Below are 13,812 nucleotides of genomic sequence, written 5' to 3'. Positions count from 1 at the left end.
TGTTTTTCAATCCTTATTTGACCTATTGGTGAATCTTAATTCATTCCATGGCTTCATCACCCTTGAAATCTACCTGCTACTAACCTTGAAATAAAAAACACTATTAACAAGCTTCAATTCACTTTATTTTTCTCATACAAAACTATGTGGTGGCCACAGCTGGAGCCTGGGTCCTCTGCACAGAGACTCTGGTGTGGGTCTTTACAAGATGGTCAGTGAATTCCTGGGAAAAACAGAGACTTAAGTTGTACAGATGCCGCCCCACCGTCCACACTTGTCCAGGCTCACAAAGGGGGGTAGGCAGGCAGTACCTGATAGGGAGACTTGGTGAACACAGTCTCCTTCCAAAGATCAGGGGTGAGATAGCTGTAGGTCTTGGAAATGGCATCAAAAGTGGCCTTGGCTGCAAAGGGGAAAACAGGAGTGAGCTGGTGGATTCTTGTGACAAACACCACAGGTACAGACAGACACTGTTGCACTCCTAGGAACAGAGAGGCCACTTGGGGCCGGTCTGCCGTGCATTAGGAGAGCCTTCCTCTCTCTCTCTCTGAAAATACGCCAACCACACACCGAGTATGATTAAGCGGAGCTGAGAGAAGCCACAGCCCCCCTTGGGACCACCTACCGAAGTTGCCCAGGGTGGCAGTGCAGCCTCTAGCTGAGGTGTAGCAGTCATCGATACCAGCCATCATCAGTAGCTTCTTAGGTACAGGGGCTGAGACAATGCCAGTGCCTCTGGGGGCAGGAATGAGGCGCACCAGCACAGAACCACAGCGGCCTGTCACCTGTGAAGGTGGGAGGAGTCAGCAGATGGGTGATCAGGAGTCTGCACCCCTGCAAGCCCCATGGTTGGCTACCCCCGGCCTACCTTGCATGGTACAGTGTGGGGCTTCCCAATCTTGTTCCCCCAGTAGCCTCGCCGCACGGGGACGATGGAAAGCTTGGCCAGGATGATGGCCCCACGGATGGCGGTGGCTACTTCCTTAGAACACTTAACACCCAGACCAACGTGTCCGTTGTAGTCTCCGATGGCAACAAATGCCTATAAAAAACCTGATATGACCCGTGGTCCATTGTCCGCAGAGGCCTGCACAGCACCAGCAAATCCCACCAAAACACCCACCAGACCTGTTGCCCTCCTCAAGGAAAGAGTGGCCACCGCCAGGCCGCTCTGAGGTCCAGAGGAGATCTTTCCTCTCTCTCCCCATTACGAAAGCCACACGTGAGGCAGCAAGCGTGGCTGTGCAGAGCCGAGAGAGCCTCACAAAGCGCCTCGGCAGAAACGGCTCGGCTACCTTGAACCTGGTCCGCTGGCCAGCGCGGGTCTGCTTCTGCACAGGCATAATCTTCAAGACCTCGTCCTTGAGCGACGCCCCCAAGAAAAAGTCAATGATCTCGGACTCCTGAAAAACGTGACGTGGGCACAAAAGCGGTTATCATGACACAGAAGCCACCTTTGAGAACCGTCACCTGGACCCCTGGAACCGGTTCCCAAGTTGTCCCGCCACGGACAGAGGTCATCCCCGGAGCCCACATTAAACGAGAAGCCCAGAGGCCGCACCCGCCCACCGGCCCGTCCGCGGCAGGACGCACGCGCTACCTTGATGGGCAGAGAGAAGAGATAGATCTCCTCCAGGGACTTGATCTTCATATCCTTGACCAGGCGGCCCAGCTTGGTGACGGGCATCCACTGTAAAGAAAAAGCTCAGGTGACTAGGACCGTGCGTCCGGCGCCGCCGCCCATGGGCCCGTCTGACGCGCGCGGCCCGAACCTACCTCCTTGTCCTCGGCCTTGCCTCCGCGAGCTCCGCGGCCGCGGCCCCGGCCTCGACCCCGGCCGCGGCCCCGACCCCGGATGCCGCTGCCGAAGCCTCCGCGGAAGCCGCCGCGGCCTCCCATTCCAGGGCCCCCGGGCCCTCCGGGCCCTCCCGCAGCACCGGCGTCATCCGCCATTTGCTGAAAATGACGACGACAAGACGACAATCAGCGAAGCCCTGGCATTCGCGGTCGCACGAGGCGCCCAGAGCACGACTCCCTCCCGGGAGCGCCAACGCGCCAACCACCCAGGGCCCCGCCGGCCATCCGCGCACTCCCACCAGCCCGGCCCGGGTACCGCCACCCGCAGCAAGAAGACTCACGTGTATTCCCGGAGAAGAACTAGGCCGCGCGGCAGGGAGCATTTATAGCAAGCCAAGTGCCGCGAGATCGTGGCCGCCCTAGGCGCGACTTTGCCACGGGCCAATCAGACAGGTGGTGACGCGCTGCCAGTGTTCCCCCGCCCGCTTTGTGTGCGCTTGCGCGCCTGCGGCTCCGCGGCGCGAACTCTCTGGGTTGCAGTCGTCTTGCTCCTCCTGTTCGCTGCAGGTGGGTCTAGTCCTCGCGTCCCGGGGTGGTAGCTGGGGGGGGGGGGGGGGGGGGGGGGGGGGGGGGACGGCGTTGGTTGAAAATCACCCGCGGCTTTGGTCGTGGCCGCGGGTGAGATTCGGCGCCCAGAGCCACCGGGGGCCTCAGCTCACCGCCCACTCGTCGGTGTGGGGAGGTGAAACCCAGGCCCCGACAAGCGCGGCCGCCCCGGGCCCGCCGCCCGTGCTCTGGCCTCTGACTCCTGACCCCATGCTCTGTCTGCAGGTCGCCGGCGCCCCGACCCCGAGGCCCAGGACGCCAGGACGGCAGGGAGGCAAGCTCTGCTCTCAGCGTTCAACGAAGCTGGTGGTCTGAGTCGACCGCGTGTGACTGCCCTTGCCCCCCCCCCCCCCCCCCCCAGCCATCAGCCTGGGAGGTGCATCTCTGGGACGCAGGGAGCAAGGTGTTTGTGGAGGGGAGAGACTCTGGGGTACCTCCTCTTCGCGACCAGTCCAACTCGGTGTTGGATGGCGTAGACGGGTACACCGTGGCTCTCGGAGGTTGGCAGGTGACTCGTTAGTCATTCTGTAAGTGGCAGAACTACATTGGAGACCCAGGTGTGCTCCTCCAGACCCCATACCATGTCCAGGAGCAGATAAAGTTTTTTCGAGCTTGGTGGTGAGTTGGGCTGGGCCAGCAAACCACCAGAAAGTGAGAATACAGAGAAACAAGGCTAAAATACGGTGGGGGGGAGTGAGGAAGGGGGAGCCCTACCGCTCAATATCAATTACAGACCCTATCAGGGAAAGCTGTGTGGATCACTCGTGCGACTCAGCCAGTGAGAAACCGCCATCACCCTGAACTCTTGCTTTTGTCCGGTGGACGTTGGTTCAAAAAAATCTCTCCCGGTTTTTTTCTTTCCACAAAATAAAGATTTCCTTTGTTTGTTGGCTTTGGTTGTGGTTTTAGCATAGCTTGCATGTCTTGAATTGCAATTCTCTGTGATTTCTAAAGAATTTCCCTTTGCTAGTAAAATAACTGATTTTTATTTTTGAGGTTGATAGCATCAGAGCGTAAGATCCCCAGCTCAAAGGCTTGCAGTGGCCCCCTGTTGTTCTCAGGAGGGGGATAGGGTCTTTAGGATTTGGTGAGCTCAACACTCCGGTAGTGAACCTTCAGTTCTCTGGTAATGTGCCTCGGGTGTGGGAACATCCTGGTTTCCCAGGTTGGGATTGGTCTCCACCTGTCTTTCCTCCTAGGCCTGCCCAAATAGAGCCTCCCTGTTCTGGAACACCCTTCCGCATACTAGGCCCCCCGTTACTGTGGTACCACAGGTTGTATGGGAATTTGGTCCTGACATCCCTCATCTGTACTCTGGAGCTAGATGTCTTAGATCCTAAGAGACCTGCTGGTGGGTCAGTGGGAAAAGTCCTGGGCTCCCAAGAGCTGGCCTGAGCAGCACTATTTGAGGAAGGGTAGGGGAATGATTCCTACTTTCCTGCCGAAGCCTCAGCTTTGGGGAAACAGCACCCAGAAGTTTGGGTCCCGGCCTGGTGCTGCCTGGGGTTCAGGCAGAGGCTCCAGACACCTGCCCCCGGTCCACACTGCCTACCTCTCAATTATAAGCAAGGGCTAGATGGTACAGAATACCTACCAGTGGGCCCTGGACCAAGGCTGTGATTGGCCTGAGCCGGACAATGCCACTGTGATGTCGGCCCACTCCTGCTGTGAAATGGAGGCTCCTGATCCCTGGGGGTCAGTGGAGCTGCAGTCCAGACACAGATCATGGTGAGCATGGGACCCTCTTGCCTCTGGCCCTTAAGTTTGTTCCTAACTCAAGAGCTGTCCAGAGCTGGACCCCGTTCCTTATTCTGAGTGTGAACACTGGGTAACAGGTTCCCAAACAAGACTAGAAAACCAACATTTCCAAGGGCTCTGGTCAGGTCTAACTCCAGGCCGAGGCCAGTTCCAGCCAGGGACTGGTAGTTGTCTTGACCCTCACAGCTGCCCCCTCAAGATGGATGCTGACCCGACCCTCCACTTGGAGTTTCCCTTTGGGTACGCAGTCCGATCCTGGTCCCAGCCAGGCCCTGATTTTGGCCTTTGCAGAGTGGCGGATATGATCTCAACCTCTTCGCCAGCCCTCCCGACTGCAGCTTCCTGTGCTCCGTATGCCACGGGGTTCTCAAGAGGCCAGTGAGGCTGCCATGCAGCCACATCTTCTGCAAGAAATGCATCCTCCGGTGGCTAGCCAGGTGCTAGTGGGTCCCCGAGAGGCTGGGAGGGCAGGAGCAAGGCTGTGGCCTGGAATAGAGAGGAAGACCTGCGGAGCAGTGACTTACAATGGCCAGAAGAGTCCACTGCCAAATCTCCTGGGACATAAAAAATATGTGGGCCCCTGCAGCCTGTGGGATCTGCGGCTCCAGCCTCAGAGCCGAATTCCCTATGAAGCCCTCATGCCTCTTCCAGCTTGAGAAGGGACCTCCTGGGAAGGCATGTTGCTGCCAACTGGTCCTTCCCACTCCCAACACTTCCCCCCCCCCCACCCCAACTCATGCCTCCTAGACAAAAGACCTGTCCGTGCTGCAGGAAAGAAGTGAAACGGAAAAAGATGGTCCACGTAAATAAACTTCGGAGGACCATTGGCCGCTTGGAAGTCAAGGTAGCTTGAAGCACCCACTCCCACCACCCTTCTGCCCCTGCCAGGGCAGGGGGAGAGCCAGGAGAGGGGTAAGGAGAATCCCATCAGAAAGACCGGAGGGTTTCTGCTCCAGCAGCATAGACTGAAGCCTGGGGGCCATCAGTCCTGAGTTTGAGTCACATCTCTGTCACTTACTTGCTGTGTGACTTTAGGCAAGTTACCTAAGTTTTCTGAGCCCCTGGGGCCTCAGTTGTAAAACAGGGATTCTACAAAATTTTTAGAGAATGAAGTGTCTGCTGTGCTGGCCACTACTCTCCAGCCCCCTATTTTTATAGATGTCTCGGTTCCTCAAGCCTCAGGCCCTGTGCCTCAGAGATCTCGATTCTTCCCACCTCCAAGCATTTGCCCAACGATTTCCCTCTCCTCGTCATTGATGCCATTAGGGCTTGGCAGTCTCCCAGTTCAATATGACGGATGGGGGAGTCTGTGGAAGGTAGGCCGCTCGTGAGCTGGCAGTATCCAAGCTGGCCTGGCTCACATGGTGCTCTCTACCCCCAGTGCAAGAACGCAGAAGCTGGCTGCTTAGCGACATGCCCCCTGGCCCATCGCAGGGGGCACCAGGACTCCTGCCCTTTTGAGCTGATGGCTTGTCCCAACGAGGGCTGCCCGGCACAGGTGCTGCGTGGGGCCCTGGCTGAGCACCGGCAGCACTGCCAGCATGGGGCCCAGCAGCACTGTCCACTGGGCTGTGGGGCCACCCTGGGCCCGGTGGAGCGTGCCCACCACAACTGCTACCAGGAGCTGCGTGAGGCCTGGAGCCAGCGGCAGGAGCGCAGCCGGGGCCTGGTGCTGGGTCTCCTGCGGCGCGTGCGCAAGGTGCACCACGCCACCAACTTCATCCGCAGGCAGCTGGCCCAGCTCCGGGACTTCCTGCGGGAGGACGACGCGCTGATCGTGGGCACCCCGCAAGAGGAGACTGAGGCCACCCCAGAAGGCAGCACTGGGGCCGAGGTGTGGGGAGCCCCGGGCCTAGGTACCTTGTAATTAGAGACGTAAATAAACGCGGAGCCCAGGCCTGGCCCCACCCCTGCCCTGTGCTTGCTGGCCTCACAGCTTTATCCCATTTGTCACCCTGCCCCCTTTCCAGGCACTACTGCCTTCACCCCGCAGGGATACGACGACCTTTCTCCCTGGACCTCTTCCTCCCAGAAGGCTCTTCTTGCTCTCCATTTGCCTGGTTTCCTTTCCCTCGGATGTCTCCTCATAGAGGTTTCCCCTGATCCTCTCCCAGGGAAGGGATCTGCTTACTAGCTTCACAGCCAATCACACAAAGAGCTCAAAACGCTGAACTCATAGAAGTCAACGCCTCAGAATGACTCACGAGGAACCCCCATTTGTCTCCGACCTCCTGCCCTTCCATTCTCCTCCCTGCTAGTTCCCTGGAGCCACAAGCACTGTTCCCCCACACAGCCACAGGGGTCCGTGCTTACCAACTTCAGGTCTGGCTCAGGTGTCACCTTCTCGATGAATCCTCTCCCACCACCCCATGTGAAAGTGCACCCCCTGCACTCCGCTCCATCCAGCGCACTAATTTCTCGCCCTTCCTTCGCCCACCCTTCTCCCCTGTAGCACCTGAGCTACTTGAAGGCAGGGTTTTGTTTTGTTTTTTTCTCCTCTGGTGTCTCCCAAATGTCTGCGCCAGAGCTTTGCACATAGAATGTGTTCAGTAAACATTTGAGAGACTCCGAAGTTACGAGGTCTAGTCGTTTACGGGCGTTACATCTCACACCAGACCATGAGCCCCGAGGCCGGACCTAGTTGACCGCACCCGACCGCACTTGCCCCCAAATCCCAGAATGCCGAGGGGGCAGGAGTCTTGGGATCAGTTTAGTAAACATCTTCTACGACTCTCTTTTAAATTTTCCAACAAAAGGCAAACAGCGTGCAAACCCCGTAACTGCCATCTTTGCCCAACGCCCGCAGCCGCCTCCAAGCCGCTCTACCCCCGCCCCTCCAGGCCAGAAACGCATCTTCCGCTTCCTTACGCGGAAGCTGCCCACAGTAAAGATGGCGCCGAGCGCACAGTGCTGATGACGCCATAGTCGTGGGCCGTGACGCCATCTGCAGCGCGCCGGCAGTGAGAAGTGGCGAGCCAGGTTCCCTCACGCGGCGGCGGCGGCGACGACGACGACATGGCGGAGCCCGTGGCGGGAGTGGGTCGCTTCAAGGCCAAGTGAGCCGGGGCGCTGCGGCTGCGGGTGCCGCCCAGGGAGGGAGCGAGGTTCGCAGCAGGAATAGCAAATGCGCCCGCCCTGCACCGGGCGCCCATTCGGGCCTGGGGAGAGCCTGAGGGCGGTGTGCGGACTGCCCCGCAGGGGTCGTGGAGGCTGCGTTATTACAAAGTCGGGGGACCAGCCTCGGTTATTACATCAGGAGCTGGCTTAGGCGTTGTGGATGAAAAAGTCTAGAGGAGGAAGGGTCGGGCTGAGCACAAGTCCCGGCTGGTCCTGGACGGCAGCGGGACGCCTCGACCCTCAGGTACCGGGAGAAGAACCACTCTGGGGCAGGCGGCCTGGAGGCTTTCACCCGCTGTCCCTCTTCAACACGACTGGAGATGGGCGGGTCCGCCGTGGCCCTGGAGGCCCCGCATCCTGTGCTTATTCATTCCCCAAGATCCCCTGACCATCCTGGTGAACCGGACAGACTCATTCCCTCCGTGGGGGCTCGGTGTGATAGAAGAAACATGTCAAGCACATCGTTTCTGTCACTAGTAGGACGAGCAACGCCTGGTGCCAAGAACATCTCTGTGGGATAGCCACCTGGGGTTGGGGGTTGGGGGACTCCATTTCATCTTGGTTGTCAGGCTTCCCCCCCAGTGGAGTTAGCCAGGCACCACTGAAGTCCAGGAAGAGAGACCCAAGCCACACGCAGGGAACATCCTGTGTGACACAGAAAAGGTCAGCAGAGGCTCCTCCAGCCAGGGTCTCGGAAATCTGTAAGGTGGTGACCTAAGCAGGTGTGTTCTGAAAGGCCTTTTTGGCAGCAGCCCTTGAGGTGGGAGATAGGGGCCTGGTGAAAAGGTTGGAGCAGCTGTCCAGATGAGAGTGCAGTGGCCTGGACCAGCATGGAAGCAGCAGCGGGGGGAGGGAGGAGGCGACAGATGAAGGCTACTTGGTGGGTGGGAGGAAGGGGCCAGGCTTGGGGAAGGGGCGGCCTGGGCCTGGGACTGGAGGGCCCTGGGAGATGGCTGTTGCTCCAGGCTGGTACCCTGAGCTGGCCTCCCACGGCCAGCAGGGGGCCCCCAAGGCACAGCCTTCTGGGCTCTGGGGAATCTGGAAAGCCTGGGCTGCCGTCCTCCTGCCTGACACCTGGCTTGAATCACTGCCCAGCTCCGGGTGTCCCGTTCTCTGTGACATGGGGGTAACCAACACCCATCCCACAGTCCTGCTGAGAGAAGATGACAGAAGAGCCACCTCTGACCTCCCATGCCTCTGCCTGGGATCTCCTCCAGGGCAGGGTCCTGTTGGGAGAGCACCCAGCACAGAGCTGGCACCCGGGACCAAGGGGTGGGTGACTCACCGTCTTCCCCTCTTGTCATCCCTTTAGCTATGCTGTCGAGCGCAAGATTGAGCCTTTCTACAAGGGCGGGAAGGTGCAGGTACCAGCCCAGGGAGGGGCAGAGTGGGGGGGCAGGCAGGGGCTGCAGAGAGCTATCTTGGCTAAGACCCTTCTGTCACCAGCTGGACCAGACTGGGCAGCATCTCTTCTGCATTTGTGGTACCAGAGTCAACATCCTGGACGTGGCCTCAGGGGCTGTGCTGCGGAGCCTGGAACAGGTGAGGATGGGGAGAGCCAGGGCAGGGGGCAGGTGTGGGGGCAGCCTGTTCTCACGGTACCGTGTGCCAACTCTCGCCTCTAGGAGGACCAGGAGGACATCACCGCCTTCGATCTCAGCCCAGATGACGAGGTACATGGCGCAGGGACGGGAGGCGGACTCTGGGACCTCTCGGTCCAACTTTGAGGACCTGTGGCCATGCCTCCACACACCCAGCTGAACCGCATCCTCCTCCAGGTGCTGGTGACAGCCAGCCGGGCACTGCTTCTGGCTCAGTGGGCCTGGCGAGAGGGCAGCATCACCCGCCTGTGGAAGGCGATACACACGGCCCCTGTGGCCGCCATGGCCTTTGACCCCACCTCCACGCTGCTAGCCACAGGTAGGGCCCTGACTGGGTGCCCGGGCCGGCTGGAGGGCACACGGTCAGCGGTCTTCGGGCACAGCAGCCCCTTCACTTCAAACACGTTCCCCTAGGCGGCTGCGACGGGGCAGTGCGTGTCTGGGACGTCGTGCGGCACTACGGGACGCACCACTTTCGGGGGTCATCAGGGGTCGTACAGTGAGTCGGGGTCCGGCAGGGCGGGCGGGGCGTTAGGCCCAGGGTGGCATAGCTCACCTGCCCCACCCCACCACGTGCCTGCAGCTTGGTGGCCTTCCACCCGGACCCCGCACGCCTGCTGCTCTTCTCCTCGGCTGTGGACGCCACCGTCCGCATGTGGTCTCTACAGGACCAGTCGTGCCTGGCCACGATGACCGCGCACTACAGTGCCGTCACCTCACTGACCTTCAGCGCGGATGGCCACTCCATGCTGAGGTCAGCATACAGCCTCTTGGGCCACGTGGGAAGTGGAGGGCTACAGCTGACCCTTGAGAACTGAGGTGGCTGTCACCCCCCCCCCCCCCAGCTCGGGCCGGGACAAAATCTGCGTTGTCTGGGACCTCCGGACCCACCAAGCCACGAAGACTGTGCCAGTGTTTGAGGTGGGGGCTCTGGGGGGCCGGGGCCAGTAAAGGGGGCAGGGGGAGGGTGGGTCTGCCTGTCTGACCTGCTTATTTATCCTCAGAGTGTGGAGGCCGCCGTGCTGTTGCCCGAGGAGCCGGCACCAGAGCTGGGCGTGAAGTCCAAGGGCCTGCACTTCCTGACAGCCGGAGACCAAGGTGTGCGGGGCCAGGCCAGGGTGGGCAGTGGGGGCTGGGGGAGGTCCGTGGACTCGAATCCCAGCACCCCTGCCCCCACGCAGGCCTGCTGCGCGTGTGGGAGGCGGCCTCCGGGCAGTGTGTGTACACACAGCGGCAGTTGCCGGGCCCCAAGCAGGAGCTGACCCGCTGCGCTCTGGCCCCTTCCGCCGGCCTGCTGGTCAGCGTCACCGCCGACCACAACCTGCTGCTCTACGAGGCTCGCTCCCTGCAGCTGCGGAAACAGGTGAGCTCCGCCCCTGCCGACCCCGAGGCCTGCAGGGGCCGGCTCTCCACTCATGCGGGCTCTGGCTTGTGTCCCTCCTGTCCCCCCCCCCAACCACCACCCCCAGTTTGCCGGCTACAGCGAGGAGGTGTTGGACGTCCGGTTTCTCGGGCCCGAAGACTCCCACATCGTCGTGGCTTCCAACAGCCCCAGCCTGAAAGTGTTTGAGCTCCAGACAATGGCCTGCCAGATTCTCCACGGCCACACCGGTGAGCGAGCCGAGCTGATGCCCCCAGCGCTTCGTCCTGGGCTGGGCTGCCCTCCTTTACCGTAATCGATGGCCGTTTTCTCTCTGCTTTCTCCCAGATATTGTCCTGGCCCTAGATGTCTTCCGGAAGGGGCGGCTCTTTGCCAGCTGTGCCAAGGTAAGGCATCTGGAGAGGTGTGGAGGCTTGGGTCCCAGGTGGGAAAGTCCAGCCCAGCCTCTGTCCTCACCCCTTTTGTTCCCAGGATCAGAGCATCTGCATCTGGAGGATGAACAAGGCTGGCAAGGTGGCCTGTGTGGCTCAGGGCTCCGGGCACACGCACAGCGTGGGCACGATCTGCTGCTCTAGGTAGTGGGTCAGGGCTGGAGTCCGTGTTCTTGCAGAACCCTGCTAATGGGGGTCCAGCTCAGGGGGATGTGTGGGGGGAAGGCTTTGGCCTTGATCTTTGAGGCTTAGGAGTGGGGATATATCACAACACACCAGGGGCACCCCCGGTTGCCGTTGGAAGTAGAGGCGCCTCAGAAGTGGTCTTGGGGCTGGGTGAGTAAAAGTGGGGAGGCTTGGGGCGCCTGGGTGGCTCAGTCAGCTAAACCTCCATCCTTGATTTCGGCTCAGGTCTTGATCTCATAGTTCATGGGATTGAACCCCGTGGTGTGGAGCCTTTTGGGATTCTCTTTCTCTCTTTCCGCCCCTCCCCCTACTCATGCTGTCTTACTTTCTCTCTCTCTGTCTCTCTGTCTCTCTCTCAAAGTAAACTTTACAAACTAGGAAGGGGAGGGAGGTTTCAGGTCAGAAAGAATAACGCTGAGCAAGGCTCGGGCAAAGAAGACATTTTCTGGGGCGCCTGGGTGGCGCAGTCAGTTAAGCGTCCGACTTCAGCCAGGTCATGATATCGCGGTCTGTGAGTTCGAGCCCCGCGTCAGGCTCTGGGCTGATGGCTCGGAGCCTGGAGACTGTTTCCGATTCTGTGTCTCCCTCTCTCTCTGCCCCTCCCCCGTTCATGCTCTGTCTCGCTCTGTCCCCCAAAAAAAAACGTTGAAAAAAAAAATTAAAAAAAAAAAGAAGACATTTTCTGCCGGGGACGGGTGGGGTGTTACTGTGACAAAGTCACCAACTCCGGGGGGACCCAGGGCAGGTGGTGGAGAGTGTGAATTAAGTGGTTCCAGAGGCATGTGGGGGTTGTCCAGAAGCTGTCTGCATTCTGGAACGGTCCCCGTGGTTGGGACCATGATCCTGCAGACTCAGGCTGTGATGCCCTGGTAGACAGGGCTGGCCATGACTCAGCAGGTGTCTCCCCCTACCCCAAATCTGGTCTCAGGCTGAAGGAGACCTTCCTGGTGACGGGTAGCCAGGACTGCACCGTGAAGCTGTGGCCTATCCCTGAAGCCCTGCTGTCCAAGGGTGCATCCTCGGACAGCAGTCCTGTCCTTCTCCAGGCTCAGGCCACACAGCGCTGCCATGACAAGGTGACAGCACGTGGCACATCGGGGCATGGGTATGACAGGGCCCTTGCCGGGATGGGAGTCTGAGTCGCCACCTGCTCCCGTCCCCAGGATATCAACAGTGTGGCTGTTGCCCCCAACGACAAGCTGCTGGCCACGGGCTCACAGGACCGCACGGCCAAGCTCTGGGCTCTGCCGCAGTGCCGGCTGCTGGGCGTCTTTTCAGGCCACCGGCGCGGCCTCTGGTGTGTCCAGTTCTCGCCCATGGACCAGGTGCTGGCCACCGCGTCCGCTGACGGTACCGTCAAGCTCTGGGCACTGCAGGACTTCAGCTGCCTCAAGGTAAGCTGTCCCCACCGCAGGCCCGGCCCCCCCCCCCCCCCCCCGTGCCTGCTCACATCCTCCCCCCTCACCCGCCCCATCCCGCAGACGTTCGAGGGGCACGATGCTTCTGTGCTGAAGGTGGCCTTCGTAAGCCGCGGTACACAGCTGCTGTCCAGGTGCGGGGGCTGGGGATACGGGTGGGGGTTTGCTGCCGGATGGGCCCCAGGACTGAGCCCCCTCCCAATCCCGACCCCAGCGGCTCTGATGGTCTCGTGAAGCTCTGGACCATCAAGAGCAACGAGTGTGTGAAGACTCTGGACGCCCACGAGGACAAAGTCTGGGGGCTGCACTGCAGCCGGCTGGACGACCGTGCCCTTACCGGTGCTAGCGACTCCTGTGTCATCCTCTGGAAGGTATGTAGGCTTGGGGCAGAGGTCGGGCGGGGGGGGTGGTGGGAGGTGCAGGGCTGCATGCTAGTGCCGGTCCGATCTCGCTCTGACCCTAGGATGTGACCGAAGAGGAGCAAGCAGAAGAGCAGGCCAAGCGGGAGGAGGAGGTGGTCAAGTAAGTGTGGGGGTCCTCGCCCAGCTCCCCTGTGAGTGCCACCCCCGCGTCAACCACGTCCCGTGTATCGCACCCTTGGAGTGGGGTATACAGGTTTCAGCTATGCTTTATGGCATGGGGAAACTGAGGCAGGAGCAGCAACACAGCTCACCACCAGCAGGTGCTTCAGGCCAGGGTGCTGACTCCTGAGTCAGCCCTCGGATGGCTCCGCTTTCGGTCCCAGCCAGGTCCCCCAGTGACCCTGTTTTCCCCCCCACCAGGCAGCAAGAACTGGACAACCTGCTCCATGAGAGACGGTACCTGCGGGCACTGGGCTTGGCCATCTCCCTGGACCGGCCCCACACTGTGCTGACTGTTATCCAGGGTCAGTGCCGCCTTGGGCCGCACAGACGGGGTCTTGGGTCCATCTTGTGCCCCTTCCCTGGGACTCAGTCTTCCCTCTTCCCCTGCCCCCCGCAGCCATCCGGAGGGACCCCGAGGCCTGCGAGAAGCTGGGAGCCACAGTGCTGCAGCTGCGACGAGACCAGAAAGGTCGGGTGGGAGGGCAGGCTGGGCAGTGGCCAGTATGGGCAAGGCAGCCAGCGGGCATGTCTGACTGTCCTTGTCACCCACAGAGGCCTTGCTGCGCTTCTGTGTCACGTGGAACACCAACTCCAGGCACTGCCACGAAGCCCAGGCTGTGCTGGGTGTGCTCCTGCGGCACGAGGCCCCAGAAGAGCTCCTGGCCTACCAGGGCCTGCAGGCCTCACTCGAGGCCCTGCTACCCTACACCGGTAGGTGGGGGGGGGGGGGGGGCCAGCGGGACAGGGCACGGCCCGGCCAGACCCCTTGACGTCCCTCTGTCCTCCTCCAGAGCGGCATTTTCAGCGACTCAGCCGGACACTGCAGGCAGCCACCTTCCTGGACTTTCTGTGGCACAACATGAAGTTGCCCCCCCTGCCTGTGGCCCCCTCTGCTCTCTGAAACATGCTGAAAGATTACTTTTCTACCCTGAT

The 13,812-nt window shown here is 60.6% G+C and overlaps 3 protein-coding genes and 3 non-coding genes across 10 annotated transcripts; 3 read left to right on the top strand and 3 right to left on the bottom strand.

The window, feature by feature from the left end:
• Positions 1-103: 103 nt before the first annotated feature.
• RPS2 (ribosomal protein S2) lies at positions 104-2,118 on the bottom strand. Its single transcript, XM_043560975.1, has 7 exons — positions 1,777-2,118; positions 1,601-1,690; positions 1,296-1,403; positions 869-1,042; positions 626-785; positions 312-403; positions 104-223 (listed from the first exon to the last, which is right to left on the bottom strand). Exons 1-7 carry the CDS (start codon positions 1,951-1,953, stop codon positions 143-145), a joined length of 882 nt encoding a protein of 293 aa, XP_043416910.1. The 5' UTR covers positions 1,954-2,118; the 3' UTR covers positions 104-142.
• LOC122472113 lies at positions 469-599 on the bottom strand. Its single transcript, XR_006294361.1, has one exon. It is a non-coding gene; the product is annotated as a small nucleolar RNA SNORA64/SNORA10 family (small nucleolar RNA).
• Positions 1,127-1,260, bottom strand: LOC122472112. The gene has a single exon (XR_006294360.1). It is a non-coding gene; the product is annotated as a small nucleolar RNA SNORA64/SNORA10 family (small nucleolar RNA).
• A 116-nt stretch (positions 2,119-2,234) lies between the features above and the next one.
• On the top strand, positions 2,235-6,076 carry RNF151 (ring finger protein 151). 2 transcript variants are annotated; one of them, XM_043560977.1, is made up of 6 exons: positions 2,235-2,364; positions 2,629-2,779; positions 3,137-4,131; positions 4,453-4,598; positions 4,909-5,005; positions 5,543-6,076. In XM_043560977.1, exons 3-6 carry the CDS (start codon positions 4,129-4,131, stop codon positions 6,026-6,028), a joined length of 732 nt encoding a protein of 243 aa, XP_043416912.1. In that variant the 5' UTR covers positions 2,235-2,364; positions 2,629-2,779; positions 3,137-4,128; the 3' UTR covers positions 6,029-6,076. The 2 variants fall into 2 exon arrangements, with proteins under 2 accessions (XP_043416912.1, XP_043416911.1); XM_043560976.1 differs by having other exon boundaries at positions 2,236-2,364; positions 2,629-4,131.
• On the top strand, positions 2,436-2,562 carry LOC122472122. Its single transcript, XR_006294370.1, has one exon. It is a non-coding gene; the product is annotated as a small nucleolar RNA ACA64 (small nucleolar RNA).
• Positions 6,077-7,024: 948 nt separating the features above from the next.
• Positions 7,025-13,811, top strand: TBL3 (transducin beta like 3). Of its 4 annotated transcripts, XM_043560972.1 has the most exons (23): positions 7,126-7,217; positions 7,418-7,522; positions 8,591-8,642; positions 8,725-8,820; positions 8,904-8,951; positions 9,057-9,198; positions 9,294-9,378; positions 9,463-9,633; positions 9,725-9,800; positions 9,884-9,977; positions 10,061-10,242; positions 10,349-10,490; positions 10,588-10,646; positions 10,732-10,835; positions 11,806-11,953; positions 12,041-12,271; positions 12,359-12,429; positions 12,510-12,666; positions 12,759-12,817; positions 13,078-13,181; positions 13,277-13,348; positions 13,432-13,590; positions 13,671-13,811. In XM_043560972.1, exons 6-23 carry the CDS (start codon positions 9,162-9,164, stop codon positions 13,778-13,780), a joined length of 2,061 nt encoding a protein of 686 aa, XP_043416907.1. In that variant the 5' UTR covers positions 7,126-7,217; positions 7,418-7,522; positions 8,591-8,642; positions 8,725-8,820; positions 8,904-8,951; positions 9,057-9,161; the 3' UTR covers positions 13,781-13,811. The 4 variants fall into 4 exon arrangements, with proteins under 4 accessions (XP_043416906.1, XP_043416905.1, XP_043416907.1 ...); XM_043560971.1 differs by lacking the exon at positions 7,418-7,522 and having other exon boundaries at positions 7,025-7,217; XM_043560973.1 differs by lacking the exons at positions 7,126-7,217; positions 7,418-7,522 and adding an exon at positions 7,893-8,000.
• The last annotated feature ends 1 nt before the right edge of the window (position 13,812 follows it).

The sequence above is a fragment of the Prionailurus bengalensis genome, chromosome E3, assembly GCF_016509475.1.
Source record: "Prionailurus bengalensis isolate Pbe53 chromosome E3, Fcat_Pben_1.1_paternal_pri, whole genome shotgun sequence".
Classification (NCBI taxonomy): domain Eukaryota; kingdom Metazoa; phylum Chordata; class Mammalia; order Carnivora; family Felidae; genus Prionailurus; species Prionailurus bengalensis.
This window is presented reverse-complemented; position numbering and strand designations above follow the sequence as displayed.